At 33.8% G+C, this 17,848-nt stretch overlaps 1 protein-coding gene across 1 annotated transcript; it reads left to right on the top strand.

The window, feature by feature from the left end:
* Nucleotides 1–390: 390 nt before the first annotated feature.
* On the top strand, nt 391–2,054 carry LOC141664729 (pectinesterase-like). The gene is made up of 2 exons (XM_074470683.1): nt 391–1,246; nt 1,363–2,054. The coding sequence occupies exons 1-2, from the start codon at nt 391–393 to the stop codon at nt 2,052–2,054; spliced, it is 1,548 nt and encodes a 515-aa protein (XP_074326784.1).
* Nucleotides 2,055–17,848: the final 15,794 nt, after the last annotated feature.

Raw genomic sequence — 17,848 nt, 5'->3', positions numbered from 1 at the left:
AGCTAATTAGTTGTCAAATGTCAGTGCTGAAAATTATTAACATTGGCAAGTGAAAGTTGCAATACACTAATAAAATGTTTCTCAGATTAAGATTTTCTTAAATGGCTGTAAGATTTCACAAACTTTATATTTGTCCTAATCTTTTCAAAACATAGCAAGTACCTAACTTACAAATCTGTCGCTCATTTATAAACAGCCCGTGCAAAGGTAGAACTATAATTTTGTTTATATAAATTACATTTTCATCTACAATTATGGATATCTTAGTTGTCTCATACATTTGGAGCAAACGCGGTATCGAAAACATATATAGTTAACGCGAGCCTATAAAAACCTGGCCTTCAATCTTCAAATACTCAAACTCAAATGATTGCTTATATAAACATAAAAATGGAGTATATGGCAATCGTATCAACTTGTCTTTTCATCCATCTTCTGGTGTTTATTCCTACTGTGGTTGTGCATGGTGCTAAGAAAACCAACCTTGAGACGACCCCGTTTATCGTGCACCGTGATTCTGCACTTTCAGACACGATGAATGAGGCCGTGCAAGTCCATCATCTCATATCAGCCATGAACACAACCTCTTTCGAAGATAGAGCCAATTCTGCGTGGGCTGATTGTTTGGAGCTGTACGAGGATAGTATTCACTACCTCAATCATTCCATGTCTTTAAGTAAAACCAAGAAGGATTATACTAACGATGTTCATACTTGGTTGAGTTCATCCCTTACGAACCATGAAACATGTCATAATGGTTTTGCAGATTTCAACTTATCAAATATTTACTTTAAATTCTTTCCCTCGAATAATATCTCAAAGTTCCTTAGCAATTCTCTTGCCATAAATAAAGCTGTAATGGCTTCAAAAACTTCGAGGCTATCTAGTAAATATTCAGATCTATCTAGTAAAAATTCAAAAGAGCGGCACTTACTAGATCATGAGCTGCCGGAGTGGCTTTCAGCAAGTGACCGCAAGCTTCTTGAGGCAGAGGCACCGCCGATTGATGTGGTTGTAGCGCAAGACGGGTCGGGTAATTTTACGACCATATCTGAGGCTGTGGCTGCAAAGACTGGGATCAAGAGATTTGTTATATACGTGAAAAAAGGAGTTTACAATGAGTACGTAGAGATCAAGAGATCAGTCAAGAATTTGACGCTTTTTGGAGATGGGATTGATGCTACAATTGTTACAGGCAGTAACAGTAATGCAGATGGCTTCACAACTTTTCGATCAGCAACTTTTGGTGAGTTTGCGTAAGTTTTCTGATTATTATCACACTTATGTTAGTAGTGCATGCATATATGGTGTCTAAGACCGTCTCTCTGTATATACCCTGATTTTTTTTTTAATTTGATGCAGCTGCTAGAGGACAAGGATTGATTGTTCGGGGCATGACTTTTGAAAACACAGCCGGACCCCAGAAGCACCAAGCTGTTGCAATGCGGTCTAGCTCAGATTTATCAGTTTTTTACAATTGCAGCTTCAAAGGTTATCAAGATACTCTCTACGTTCATTCTAATCGTCAATTCTACCGCAACTGTGACATCTACGGAACTGTAGACTTTATATTCGGCAATGCTGTTGCAGTCATACAAAACAGTAACATTTATGTGAGGATGCCAATGAGCAAACAAATGAATACCATAACAGCACAAGAGAGATCAAGTCCCGACGAGAACACAGGTATTGTGTTACATAATTGTTTGGTCACAGCAGCCCCGGATTTGAAACCAGTTCAGGGTACGTTTAAGACTTATCTTGGAAGGCCGTGGAAGGAATATTCAAGGACAATTGTCGTAAAAAGTTATCTAGATGATTTAGTCGACCCCTCTGGTTGGCTTCCATGGAACGGCGATTTTGCACTACAGACATTATATTATGGTGAATATATGAATAATGGAAGTGGTGCAGGTACTGCTGACAGGGTGAAATGGCCAGGGTATCATATCATAACAAATGCTGAGGAGGCTGAAAGATTTTCTGTTGCGAGTTTCTTAAATGATAATTTATGGCTTGCGGCTACTGGAGTGCCTTACACTCCTGGGTTATGATCATGTTCTATTACTTTAGATTCTTATATATACATAGTTGGTTTGAGCATATGAGATATATACTACGGTGTAGTCAAATATAGGTCTTCGTCCTTTATAGCATATAGTCATACGAAACTATCCGATATTATTTGTGCCTTGATGTGTTTGCATTTTTGGTGATTCGTATGCTTTTCTACTGCTCAATTATCAAAGGTCATGTATGCAGTGGGAAACTTGACGCATCTATTTAACATGCAGGTCCAAAGAAACTTGACAATAATTCGTTACATTAGACTTCACTTGAAATTTCACAAGGGTGGGAGATGGCAATAATTTGTGTTAGAATATATATTATAATATTTTCGGTATTTAATTTATATTGATTTTCTATATAAGTTGAGACATGTATTATAAATTCTAAAGTTGATTGTAATAAAGTTTTATGTTCGTATTATATCTCTAAAACTATCATGTTATCAAGATTTAGGTTTCGAGTGATTTGAGTATCAACTTTAGGGATGATCTTCGAAGTTTAGTTGAATCGTTAAATAGATAGAGGTATGTTACAACAACAAAAGTTTCTCGAAAATTTGCAGAAATCTTTCTACCCAGATCAGCCAACTTGTTTTTACGATTCCCGGAGTTATCCAACTCGTTTTTACGATTCTCGGAATTTCAACTATTGGATCATCTTGAAATTTTAACCACGCCTTCTTTGCATCGGTATCTAAATTTTGAACGGTGGAGATCGTATTTAGAGCTCTAGAAATTGATTTTTTGATGGTTTCAACAGGTTACTGTTTACTTTTAGTTCATTCTTTTCATCGTTGTTAATATTGTAATTTGTGTTATTTGATTGATTGGATTTTGTAGTACTCGATTATTGGAATGTTACGGTTGTAGTAATTGGTTTATCTGTTTGAGATTATATATTAGTTTTGGATTTTCAGTCGGAATTGAAATTGGTTTTAGATCTGCTTTCGGATATAATTTTGGATTGGAATTGGTTATTTTGAGTTTGGATTTGATTTCGGGTTTGGTTTCTTGATTGAATATGGATACAGTTTAAATTTGGTGTTGAATTTGGATTCGACTTTATTTCTGATTTGGTTTGAGTTTAGTTTCAGCAGCATCTCGACATGTATATCTCATCATCAATAGGTCTTTTGTCAACTGGTACTTCAAGTTTATTTTCTTCTCTATGAATTCTGGATTCGGGTGCATCTTATCACATGTCTCTTCATTGATCCTTTTTCGTTTCGTTTTCTGATGATTTATCTTTATCCATCATGACTTCTGATGGCACTCTTATGCCGTTACGAGGTGTTGGTTCTGTAGTTAACTCAAAGGTGTCTCTCTTTGATGTTTATTTAAATCCGGATCTCAAGTTAAATCTTATTTCAACTCGTCAATTATGTGAATCTGGTTACTTGGTTTCTTTTTCTTCTACTACTTGTGTTATGGATCCGAGATCTCAAAAAGTAATTGAAAATGGTCGTAAGTAGGGAGGACTTTATGTTTTGGATGAACTCAATGTATTTGATATGGGAACTCTTAGTGTTGATTTATATTTTTTTCGTTTGAGTGATTTGCCTTCTGACTTCTAGCTATGCCATGCTCATTTAGATCATGTTTCTCAATCTCGTTTACAATTTTTAGTTTCAACAGGAGCCTTGGGATAACTAAAAGCTCATGATATTTCTGACTGTAGCGGTTGTAAATTAGCAAAATTTAATGTTTTACCTTTTCATAAGAGTGTTGCGTATTCTCTTGATTCATTTGATATTGTGCATTCTGATGTGTGGGTACCTTCCCATATGCCCACAAAAGGAGGATCTAGATATTATGTTTCAATTATTAGATGTTTTCACTGGTTATACGTGGATTTATCTTATGAAGCGTAGATCTAATTTTTTGGATATTTTTAAAGATTTTAGGGCTTGTATAAAAACTAAACATAAAGTTGTCATTAAATGTTTTCGTTGTGATTTGGAGGTGAATACAGCTTTGACACTTTTTATCGCTTGCTTGCTTTTGATGGGACTATACGACAAACCTCGTGTACTGACACTCCTCAACAGAACGGTGTTGCTAAAAGAAAACATCATCATTTTATTGAAACAACTCGCTCATTTTTGTTGTCGGGTGATATTCCAAGTGTATTTTGGGGTGAAGCACTTCTTACTGCTGTTTATGTGATTAACCGAATTTCTACTGCTCAAAATTCTGGTTTGTCACCTTTTGAGAAATTATATGAAGAAGTGCTTGATTATGTTTCGTTACGTGTCTTTGGTTGTAACTGATTTGTTCTTAAACCTCAGGTTGAGCGTAGTAAATTGCCTCCTAATTTTGCTTTATGTGTGTTTTTGGGCTATGGTATTACCTAGAAAGGATATCGATGTTTTAACCCGGTTAGTGGAAAATTGTATGTTTCTCGGCATATTTACTTTTTGGAGCATATTTCATTTTTCTATGTTCCCGCTAGTTCGCATCATATGAAACAAGAAGAGTTTATTCATATTGATCCTTTTGACACGAACATTGAGGATGCTTCAACCACAAATTCTAATACTTCAGTTCTGGACGCATCTACATCTCAAACTCTCACATCTCCACCGACTTCTACATCTACATCTCAGACTCCGAAGTCTTCACTGGCTTCTACAACCAGTCAATCATCAACAGATATTTCAGATTCTCCTCCCACTCAATCGTCTACCAAAATTTCGACTCATCCACCAGTTCGGTAGTCTACTCGCATACGTAAGTCCACCCAACTGCCTGCTTTTGCTTATTCATCTTATTCTCCATCTTTTGCTTCATTCGTTACTTTTGTTCACCATTTTTCTGAGCCTGGATCATATAGGGAGGTTGTTCATGATCATCTATGATAGAATGCTATTACCGAGGAACTTACTGATTTACATCAAACTCATACACGGGATTTAGTCTCATTGTCGCCAAGAAAACATGCAATTGGTTGTCATTGGATATATAAAATTAAGACAAAATTGGATGGATCTGTTGAGCGTCATAAGGCTCGATTTGTTGCTAAAGGTTACTTTCTAGAGTATGGCTTGAACTATGAAGAGACTTTTGCTCCTATTACAAAGATGACGATTGTTCGTACTTTGATTGCAGTGGTTTTTTAGAGTATCGTTTGATTGAACACCCATGTAACTATATAGTCAATACCAATTCCAAGTCTTTTATCTCTTACATTTCATAAGTGTAGAGAATAATTTCATGGGTGTTTAACTATATACTAGTTTAATCTAATAAACAAATAAAACTATATAATAAGTGTGAGAGAAAACAATCCAAGAATCAGGGTTCTTCAATGGTTATCATGAATGTCTAATTTGTGTCTCTTGTTAGCTAAAAACAATCTTTCTTATGTTTATAAAATTCTCTCCCAATGTAGATTATAGTGCCTACAAGTATCCATTGAAAGCCAACGATTATAAGTTTCACAATTCTCCTATCAGTCTCCCCATATAATACTTAAATTGTGTCTATCATATCATGTACTAGAATTACAACTCTTCTCCCGATTCGTTATAAATCCTAAAGATTCAATTAGAAGTTACATACTCCTCTAATTGTATAAAGCGCTCAATGACAGATTAACAATAACAAGAAAATCATAATACAATCAAACAAACATATTAACCAATGAATATTACCCAACTCTTGGATAAAGGAATTAGTTACTCATGATAAGATAAATAAAATATATATTAAGAACGCAAACCATGAGTTTAAGAATTGATGTATAAAGAATATAACTTCAAAGTTCCTTTGAAAATATGGATGAATCTCTTCACTCCTTCTTCCAATCTCCCTCTCAAGGTGCTTCTATCCCTTCTCTCTAGAATACGGCTAACTTTATTCTATACTATATTACGTTCTTCGTTTTTTGTATACAATATTTTTAAAACCTAATATAATAAAGAGTTTTAATGCCTTTCCCAAAATAAATTGGATTCTGATTGTAAAATTCGGAGTCTATTTTCTAAGCCCGATTCTGGGATTCTCCAATTGGATTCTTGATGTTGGACCGCTTCTAAACCGTAGATAATTCTGTTAGCTTCGCATGGGTTGTAAAATCAACCAATTCTGATTTATAGAACTCGAGTTAGGGCCCAAATTGTGTTGTATGTGCATGCAACCCTTGAAATCCGAATTTGCTTATAATTCAAGTCCAAATAAGCCCGATTACATCTAAAGTTGAGAATTCTTTATTTTCTATAATAAAATAGTAAACTCTATTTAATAATATCCTATTAATGATATAATATTATAAATTTGAGGATAAATTTAAAATATATATAAATATATACACTATCAAATATCCCTACACTTAGTATTTTGCACGTCCTCGTGCTAATTAAGATATTATACTATTAATTGTTACTACTTTTGTTAGGTGATCACGGTTGCATTTGGCATATGCAACAAGCTCTTTAAACCCCAAGGTAGCCCTAGTGGACGAGTAAGGTCTCGTGAGGGCCTATAGTGAATGTACCTGCAGAATCCATCTAACCCATGCAATATACAACTACATGAATGCACCTAAATAATTGACAATATAAAAGATCTTAAATATCATAGTTTATGCCAATTTAGATATAACCCTCATCTCATACACCAATTCTAGACATAACAAGCTCACATACAATATCACCATATAGCTAACACAAGTACAGAGTGTGCGTGTGTGCTAAGCTTAACAAAACACTCTATAATGAACCAAGAACAAAGACACACAAGTTTCAACATGACAAGTCATGTGAGTTAATAGTCCCAAGTTGAGTAATAGAATAGATCTTAAATACTTCGTTACTTAGCACTATCCATCGCTCAAGTTTAACAAGGGATTTCCATGTTTTCTTTATTTCTACAACACTACTATTACATACGCATATGGTTTTTATAATGCTCGGTCTAAGGTTGGATGACTCCTCAGTTTAAGTGAGTTACGACCACCATAAGATTTCACAAGCTCGGTCTAAGGTTGGGTGGCTCCGCAGTGTAAGTGAGTTACGAGCTCCATCAGACTTTGCCAACCATATTATAGACATATATATTAAATGATTTATTTAACTGTGCAATGGTCGAGATCCCTAAAGATTTATGCACTAATACCCATGTAGCGAGTGTTGGGTCGGCAATCCCAAACCATAAAAGGCTTTAGGTTACTAGGCACAAAGTCCCCTCAGACTTAATTACGCGAGTATTAATGAGCCCAACCTAGTCAAGTATACCACTTTTTTCTTCTTTTTTGCGTGTAATTTATTACTACTATCATACATTTATCTTTTGTTGTTGTTTTTTAAAGACATGGACAACCCACTGCTCCCCTCAAACTTAAGTGTTTATGTACTAAGCTCAAAAGGGAATATTCAAAATTATAATCATTAACAAGTGGCTACCCCTCAAGAAACAAGCATATCTAAATTTCAATTCAAGAGCATAATAATAGTGTGTTAAGAAATAAGCTCTGGACTAGTGACACTATGCATGTAACATCTTTAGCATGTGATCATAGCAAGACTTAGTCAACAATAAGGTACATATAGTATCATCACAGGTCACCAACTTGGACTACTACTAATATGAGATCATGATATGATATGCAATACAATGCAATGTAACTAATATATATGTAACTATATGATATAATGCAATCTATATGATTTTTTTGTTTTGTTATATATATAATACAACTACTGAAAACACATCCCCACAGTTAAATAAGTCAATGTCTTCATGACACGCTAAACTAATAATTCTATAATATAAAAAAAACTCCCCTATGCATAAGCATAAAGTGATTTTCTCCATGACTAGCTCAATTGAAGCTATGCAAACTCGTAGTGCTTATTTTGTTGATGTAGTTATGTTGTATGAGCATGATAATCAACTGCACGAGCATGCCAATCTAGTGCGTGATCATGCCAATGGGATGCGTGACCATGCTAAACCCTTAAAAACAAGTCGTGTGTTTTTTGTCCAGCTGCATGGTCAATCCATAAGGTTGCATGATCATGCCAAATTATAAAAAACAAGTTGAGGGTATTGTTTATGCTGCAGAACCATGTTGAACATCCTGCGTGATCATGCTATTTCTCCTCTTATCCAAAATCATTCTTAACACCTGAATCACTTCAAACAAACACATCAAAGAAACATGTGGGAGTAAAAAAACAAAAACAAAATCTAAAGAATACTATAAACTTGGGTTGCCTCTCAAGCAGCGGTTCTTTAATGTCATTATCTTGACATGTACATACAACTAGCAGTATCAATGTGGTGAAAAAACAAATAAATGCATATATATACGAATTTGTATTAAGATTATGATGTGCAAATATATCTTAGATCCATAAACATGTAGGAGAATTTGTATGGATCACAGTAGCTTATGAGACCTCGAAAAAGTGAAATAGCTGGAAAAGTCGTCAGAATAATCATCATAAGTACGACTCATAAACTCCTCCCAAATTGGATCTTTATATTCATAAGCAAGACTTTCAATTTCATCAATCTTAAATTAATCCTCTATTATAATTGGAAATCATCAGTTTTTACCTCGTCTACAATTTACTAAGCTCAGCAACATTCTCTAAATTTGGTAGAATTTTAGTTACATCCAAATTATCGTTAACACACATGTGACTATAATCAACTAAACAAGTAGTCTCATCAAACACAAAATTGTCATCAATTGCTAAATAAGAATCATGAATCATTGGAATATTGACACAAGGAGGAACTTGAAGACAACCATCATGCATCACAAGTTGAACTTTCATTATAAACATATTCCTTTTAGCATTCTCCTCGTACCAACCTATTGATTCTACTTCACATGGAATATCACCTTTATTAGCAATCTCAAAATTTGAGTCATCAAAGTATTTAGGAAGTCTCAAAGAAAGTAAAAAAGGATTATAATGACTCAAACTCTCATCAACACCATTGTATACATATGAATTATCATGGTATTGATTATCAAAAGAATATGAAAAATATGTGCTAGAAGGGCATGGAGCATAATATGAGTTGTAACAATCGAACGAGTTCACCTGATACAGATTAAAATCCTGAATAGAATTAAAAGCTTGATTGCTGATGAAATCTTGAGCGTTACTCCAGCCAAAATCGTTATCCATGTCGTCTCCCTAACTCAAAGCTTTACGTTGTCTGCTCCAAGGAAACTTGTAGACGCATAAAAGAAAAATAAAAATAAGGAAAAAAAATTCTATACAAAGATAAAATCTAAACTACAAAAAATAATTAACTCAAAATCAATATTGCTGTCTTCCCCGACAGCGGCGCCAATTTGTTGAAGTATATTGTTAGAGTATCGTTCACAGGGAAGGACTAATATCAATACCAATTTCAAATCTTTTATCTCTTATAGTTCAGAAGTGTAGAGAATAATTGCATGGGTGTTTAACTATCTACTAATTTAATCTAATAAATAAATAAAACAATATAATAAGTGTGAGAGAAAACAATCCAAGAATCAAGTTTCTTCAATAGTTATCATGAATGTCTAATTTGTGTCTCTTGTTAGAAAATCTTTCTTATGTTTATAAAATTCTTTTTAAAGGTAGATTATAGTGCCTACAAGTATCCATTGAACGTCACTCCCATGGTCATACAAAGTGCAATTATAGACCATTAAAAGCCAAGGATTATAAGTTTCACAATTCTCACTCTCCATCTAATACTTAAATTGTGTCTATCATATCATGTACTAGAATTAAAAATCTTCTTCCGATTCGTTATAAGTCCTAAAGATTCAATTAGAAGTTAGTTACTCCTCTAATTGTATAAAGCGCTCAATGACAGATTAACAATAATAAGAAAATCACAATACAATCAAACAAACATATTAAGTCAATGAATACTACCCAATTCTTGGATAAAGGAATTAGTTATTCATGATAAGATAAATAAAATATATTAAGAATCGATGTATAAAGATCACAACTTTAAAGTTCCTTTAAAAATCTAAATGAATTCATTCACTCCTTCTTCCAATCTCCCTATCAAGCTGCTTCTGTCCCTTCTCTCTAGAATACGATTAAATTTATTCTATACTATATTACGTTCTTCGCTTTCTGTATACAATATTTTTAAAACCTAATATAATAAAGAGTTTTAATGCCTTTCCCAAAATAAATGGGATTCTGATTGTAAAATTTGGAGTCTATTTTTAAGCCTAATTCTGGGCTTCTCCAGTTGGATTCTTGATGTTGAACCACTTCTAAACCGTAGATAATTCTGTTAGCTTCACATGGGTTGTAAGATCGCCCAATTCTGATTTTTAGAACTCGAGTTAGGGCCCAAACTGTGTTGTATGTGCATGCAACCCTTGAAATCCGAATTTGCTTATAATTCAAGTCCAAATAAGCCCAATTTCATCTAAAGTTGGGAATTCTCTATTTCCTGTAATAAAACATTAAACTCTAATTAATAATATCCAATTAATGATATAATATTACAAATTTGAGAATAAAATCTTTTAAAATATATATAATTATATACTATATCATGGCTTCTATTCGGAAGTGGAAAATATTTCAGATGGATGTTAAGAATGCATTCTTGCATGGTAATCTTCACGATGAAGTTTATATGACACCTCCTCCCGGTCTTCCGCATTAAACAGGTTTTGTATGTAGACTTCGTAAATCTATTTATGGTCTTCGTCAATCATCTCGTTGTTGGTTTGAGAAGTTTTCTTCTGTACTTTATTCACTTGGTTTTCGTCCTAGTAATCATGATTCTGCTCTTTTTGTACGAATTACGAGTACTGATCGTATCATATTTTCTTTAGATGTTGATGATATGATTATTACTGGTGATGATTGTGATGATATTGAGTCATTGAAACGTGAGTTAGCACATTATTTTACAATGAAAAATTTGGGTTTGCTCCGTTAATTTTTGGGAATTGAAGTTGATAGCTCACCAAAGGGGTATCTTTTGTGTCAATCTAAGTACATTGTTGATTTTCTTGACGTCCACATCTTACTGATAACAAGATTGTGGTAACTCCTTTAGAAATGAAAGTCAGATATTCTCCATCTTATGGTCTTCCCTTAGCAGATCCTACTTTATATTGCACGATTGTTGGTAGTCTTGTTTATCTCACTGTTACTCGTCCGGATATTGCATATGATGTTCATATAATTAGTCAATTTGTCACTTTTCCTACTACCGTACATTGGGATACAGTTCTCGTATTCTCAGGTATCTTCGTGGGACTCAGTTTGAGAGTCTTTTGTTTCCTTCTAACTCATCTTTAGAGTTGTGTGCTTATATCGATGCTGATTGGGCTGGTGATCCCGAGGATCGTAAATCCACAACAAGATTGTAATAAAATTTTATGTTCGTATTATATCCCTAAAGCAATCAATTTGAAATTAAATTATTCGAATAATTAAAACTCAGAGGCTGAAAGTTATGACTCAGACAAAAATAAAACCTTGGAGGGGATATTGCATGATTGGATCTCGTCTGGTTTTAGATATTGATTACTGTTACAAAAGCCACTAGTCCTTAACTATGGTGATGTGATGACATATGGGACATATCGGACACTAAACTCATGCATATTTGTTAGCATCAAGACCAAGCGGCCAGCTTAACATGTGATTAATGTATCCAGTTATTCCACTGTTACTGTGGAGAGTCAAAGAAGATGAAGGTCAAAAGATTAACCAGATGATCAAGAGCTTCTTGAGAATCTCTTCCAATCTTCAAAGAGTCCTTTTCCTATTGCTCAATATATATCCGAGTTGTGACACTTTTAGAGCCAGTTCAAGATAACTGGAAAACCTGAAATAAAGTGCAAAAATGTATTTGAAACAAAATTTCTTCTAGCAAACCGGTATAAAACAAAACAAAACAAAAGAATAAGGAGATGACTAGTGGAAATTTTTTAACAAATTTTACATGCAAACAGTCTCATCACTAAACATGATATCTACAACCACTACTCGCACGAGCTTGTTTTGACTGATGACTTCATTTATTCTGAACGATGAAGTGTAGAAGCGGTACAGGAAGGCTCACTTACCAACAGTGAATCATCTTCGAACAGGTATCGAAGCTTTAATACTTTGAGATTTAAATCATCATCAGGATCCGGCTTTAGATCATGCACATTTGCAACATTAGTTACATACTACCACATTCCTCTCATGATTCTACAAAAATAGGCTTGCCTTTGGAACATTATTTTAGGCACGTAAGTGTTATGCCACATTTTGACATAGTCCAAATTTCTAATATTTATTAATTATTAAATCTTGATTATTTAACGTAATACCCAAGTTTTATCATCTCCCTAAAATGAGAAAAGAATCAATTTAATCAGTCAACTACGAAAAATATCTCAAAACGATACAACACAACGAAAATTTTATGATAAAAAAAATAACACAACGAAAAAGGATACAACGTTCAACTTTGAGAATCATCTTAATTTGAACTGATAAACCTTCAGTGATGAAAAACAAACAAGTTAATAGCAAGATGCTTCCTAACAATTAATCGAATTTTAAAAATGAAATTGATGAAATCATTTTTTAAAGTTATGGTCGCGATCCTTCGCAAAAACTTCACATGGCCATCTCCAAGAGTGGCCTATTAGCCTAAATTTAGACTTGTTTTGGTCCAAATCTACCCAGCAGTGGCATATTACCCGGTCCAAATTTTGACCACTAAATAGTAAATAGTGCATGTCTAAATTTAGGCCGCCACTATTCAACGGTCTAAATCTTTTTATTAATAAAATTTTAACCTTTTATGTTTCATATATTTGTTAGTTTATTGATTTGGTGTTTTTATATATTTATTGAGTAGTTTTATAATAATTTTTAATATTTGTTATTTTTCTTTTAGTTAAGTGAAAGTAATACTAATTTTTCTTTTTTTGTTTAAATGTAATGTTTTTCTAATTTAATAAATATATTAAGTTTTATATTAATATGATACCTTATTCATTTGGGGTTCAATAGAATTAATAGGTATGTGAATTAGTATAAAAACTTTAAAATAATAATATTTAAACAATTGAAAGAATAAAATATTGATATATGAATTTGGACCAAAATTTAGACCGAACTATTGAAATAGAGATTACTCTCCATTCAAATTTAGGTCAAGATTTAGGCCAAAAACCTTGGTCACTCTTGAAATTGCCCTAAAGTAACACTTCATATGTACTTAGGAAATACATTATATATCATTAGATTAAGTAGTATACATTCAGGATAAAAATAAATAATAAATCGTTGCCCATAAAATGTGAGGCAATAATGCTTACCGCATAAATTGAGTGCGGCACCATCCATGGCAAGTTAAATTTTTTATTTCTACTGATTGTCAACTGTTTAATCTAATGGCAGAAAATGTGTTTGTTGTATAACGATTCTTGCTAGGTACCGCCACCATGAATAAACATGGAAAATGCCATTTTCAAATTATTATTTTTTTATAAAACTGTAACTGTTAGGTCCGTAATCAACTGTAGAGGGGGGTGAATACGGTTTATGCAAACAATTCGATAAAGCTTTAACATAATCAACAGTTTTTATATTAACAGATAAAAACTGATTACAAAAGTACTCTCTCAAAGGATGAACAATTATCCTTAAGAGCTATTAGGTTATGCGAATGATATATCAATGTACACAACACATAAAGTATAAACCTAATATATGCTTATATAGTGCACAGTTACACAATCAATAAGGAATCCTATTAGATTACAATAAAGAAATCTATTACATATCCATGTATGATTGCTTCTGAGATAAAGTCTTTCATCGCCTTGAATTTCTGTTTTCCTTTTCCTCCTCGAATATCTACTGAAGTGACAAATCCTGATGACATCAACTGCTGATCATCAAGTACTGATATAAGTACTGATGACGCCACTCTTCAGTAAATACTGATATTAAATCCTGATAAGAATTCCTGATAGTTTTTGTTCTGATATCATCAATTATATCTAACAATCTCCCCCAACTTATGCATTATGAAAATATGTACAAGTTCCAATTGATGATGTCAAAACTATCTAAATTCAGAAATCAAATATGTTAGATATATTTGATAATGTCATGTCTAATATGATTTGTGTTTAGTTTTCAGATCTTACTTAAACAGGACAAATCAGTACTTAACTGGAAATCAGCACTTATACTGAAGTCAGAACTTAAGTTATCAGTACTTAAGGTTCAGGAGATATTTATCAGGAGATAATATCAGGACTTAAAGGAAACTTTCAGATAAGGAAGGCAGTTGATTGAAAGGAAAGAAGATCAAGACAAACGCAAGAAGAGATATGCATGAAAGAATAGAATACTTGGAAGAAAAGATAACTGGTTGATATATTTTAGGAAGCAGAATTATATTCCATATCAATTAGCGATTATTTTGTAACTGTGTAATATATAAACACAGACATAGGGTTTACACTATAAGTGTTATCATTATCGAGAATATTATTCATTGTAACCCTAGCAGCTCTCGTGATATTTTATTCATCACTGAGAGAGGACAGTTCTACATTGTAACAGAGTTTAATAAAGTTTATTTTTTGTTACTTGTGTTCTTTGAATTTGATTTGATTGTGCTATACAATGTATTCAACCCCCTTCTACAGTATGTGTGACCTAACAAGTGGTATCAGAGCCTATCTGTTAACACACAAACAGTTTAAGATCCAAAAACAATCATGTCTGAAGCAGAAACTCCAACCAAGCCCACCAAAACTGAAGAACCTCCAAAGACTCAAATCCATAGTCGATATGAGGCTATTAGAGTTCCCATACTGAAACCATCTGAATATCCCATATGAAAGGTGAGGATGACTATGTTTCTGGAAGCTACAGATCCAGAATATCTTGATAGAATCAATGAAGGACCTCACAAGCCAATAAAACTCGCTGTTGTAGTTGCAGGTGATGCAGCAAAGTCTATACCAAAGGAGAAGAGTGATTACACTGCTGAAGATATCGCATCAATTGCTAAGGATGCTAAGGTACGACATTTGTTGTATAGTGCCATTGATAATGTAATGTCAAACAGGGTAATTAACTGCAAGACTGTAAAGAAGATATGGGATGCCTTGGAGACAAGATGCCAGGGAACTGATTCGATTAAGAAGAACAGGAAGACTATACTCACTCAAGAGTATGAACACTTTGACTCAAAGCCTAATGAGTCATTGACTGATTTATATGACAGATTTGTCAAACTCTTGAATGATTTGTCACTATTTGATAAGGAGTATGATCTTGAAGATTCAAATCTTAAATTCCTGTTAGTTCTTCCTGAAAGTTGGGATTTGAAGGCCACAATTATAAGAGACAACTATAATCTTGAAGAAATAACTCTTGATGAAATTTATGGGATGCTCAAGACTCATGAACTTGAGAAGGAACAAAGAAGCAAGAGGAAAGGAGGAAAGTCAAGGACAGTTGGTCTTAAGGCTGAGGAAGAATCCCCCAAGGCAGCTACCTCAAGGAAAGGCAAGGGAAAAGCGCTCATCACAAAGTCTGATATTGAGTCATCAAGTTCTGATAGTGATGATGACTCAGAAACTGAAAGCTTGCCTGAGATGGATGCTGATGAAGAAATGATGAAGCTGTGTGTTCTTATGGTGAAAGGAATCACAAGGATTGCATACAGAAAATTCAGGAAAGGAAAGAAGTTTTCCAGGAAAGGTGCAAGTTCTGACAAGAAGAATTTCAGAAAAACTGAAGGCAAAGGAGGGAAGTCTGACAGAGGAGATTACACAAATGTCAAATGCTACAACTGTGGTGAGAAAGGCCACATATCTCCTGATTGTAAGAAAGTGAAGAGTGACAAAGGCAAGGCTCTTGTCACAAAAAAGAAAAGCTGGACAGACACTTCAGATTCTGAAAGTGAGGTGAACTATGCCTTGATGGCAAATGCTGATAGTAGTTCTGAAGCTGCTGAGTTAAAGGTACCTCAAACTACTTATGCCTTTCATACTGATGACATTAATGAGTTGAGAAGATATCTTAAAACCATGTTCATTAGTTATAGAGATCAAACTTTAACATGTGAAAGATTAACTTCTGAAAATCTTGCTTGTAAAAAGAGGAATGATTATTTAGAAAAAGAGTTAGTCATGTTCCATCAAACTCAGAAAGATAGAGATGATGCTTTCTATGTTAGGGATGAAGTACTTAAAATGAATGAATCTCTAAAAACTGAGTTAGAAAAGGAAAGAGAGATTATCAGGACTTGGACTAACTCTGGCAGAACAACTCAGAATTTGTTAAGTAGTTGAAACTGGAAAGAGGGCTTAGGTTATGGAGATGATAAGAATGATAAAGGAACTGTAGAAATTAAGCCTACAATTGTTAAACAAAAGCCAAAGGTAAAACCTATTAAGTTTGTAGTTGTAAAGTCTGATACTGAGAAATCAGAAGTTAAAAAGGAATTAACTTCTGACAAACTAGAACAGGAAAAGACAACTGAAGTTAATGTAGGCTTAATGACAAAGAAGCAGCTTAAGCATACGCTGAAAGATGTTAAGAATGTAAACAAGGTAAAGTCTTCTAGGAAATTAGAAATGGAAAGGAAGGTGTGAATAAAAACAATGATTATAAGCCTGTTCCTAATGCCCCTAGAAAAACATGTCATAACTGTGGAAGTTCTAACCATATGGCTTCTTTTTGCAGGAAGAATAAGAACATAAACTCCTTACCTTCAAAGTCAGGAGTTAAGAGTCGGTCTGTTAGATATAGGCCACAAAATCATTATTTTCATTGTGGTAGTTTATGACATTCCATTTATACTTGTAAGGAATATCATAGTTTGTACTATGATTATTATCAAATAAAACCTTCTTTAAAGAAAGTTAGCATTGTTCCTTCTAGTGTAAGTTCTGATACAAAGTCTGATAGTGTAAATGCTGATAAGAAAAATGTTAACATAAACTTTGATGTTAAATCCGCTGCAAATGTTAACAAACTTAATAAGGCCAAAGGATCCAAGCAAGTCTGGGTCCTTAAAACTAATCATTAATGGTCTTTGTGATTGCAGGGCAACAGGAAAAATATCCTAGTTCTGGACAGTGGATGTTCAGGACATATGACTGGAAATAAAGCCCTGCTATCAGACTCTGTGGAGAAAGCTGGCCCAAGTGTTTCTTATGGAGATGGCAACATTGGAAAAATACTGGGATATGGCAATATCAATCTTGGGAATGTCATCATTAAAGAAGTAGCTCTGGTCTCAGGACTTAAACACAATCTGCTGAGTGTTAGTCAAATCTTTGACAGAGGTTATCATGTGGATTTCTTTGAAGAACACTGTGAAGTTGTAAGCAATTCTACAGGCAAAGTTGTTCTAAAGGGATACAGGCATGGTAACATTTATGAAGCCAAGCTTTCAACAAGTTCTGATGGTTCTGCAATCTGTCTGTTGAGTAGAGCATCAATTGAAGAAAGCTGGGATTGGCACAAGAAACTCTCTCATTAAAATTTCAACAATATAAATGAACTAGTCAAGAAAGATCTTGTGAGAGGACTGCCAAAATCAGTATTTGCTCCTGATGGCCTTTGTGATTCATGTCAGAAGGCAAAACAAAGAAAATCTTCATTCAAAAGCAAGACTGAATCATCAATTCTTGAACCTTATCACCTACTACATGTAAATCTATTTGGTCCAGTGAATGTCATGTCTATTGCAAAGAAGAAATATGCTATGGTCATAGTGGATGAGTTCACCAGATACACATGGGTGTA

Source organism: Apium graveolens, chromosome 6, assembly GCF_009905375.1.
Source record: "Apium graveolens cultivar Ventura chromosome 6, ASM990537v1, whole genome shotgun sequence".
NCBI lineage: Eukaryota > Viridiplantae > Streptophyta > Magnoliopsida > Apiales > Apiaceae > Apium > Apium graveolens.
The sequence above is the reverse complement of the archived record's forward strand: the minus strand, read 5'-3'. Positions and strand labels throughout refer to the sequence as shown.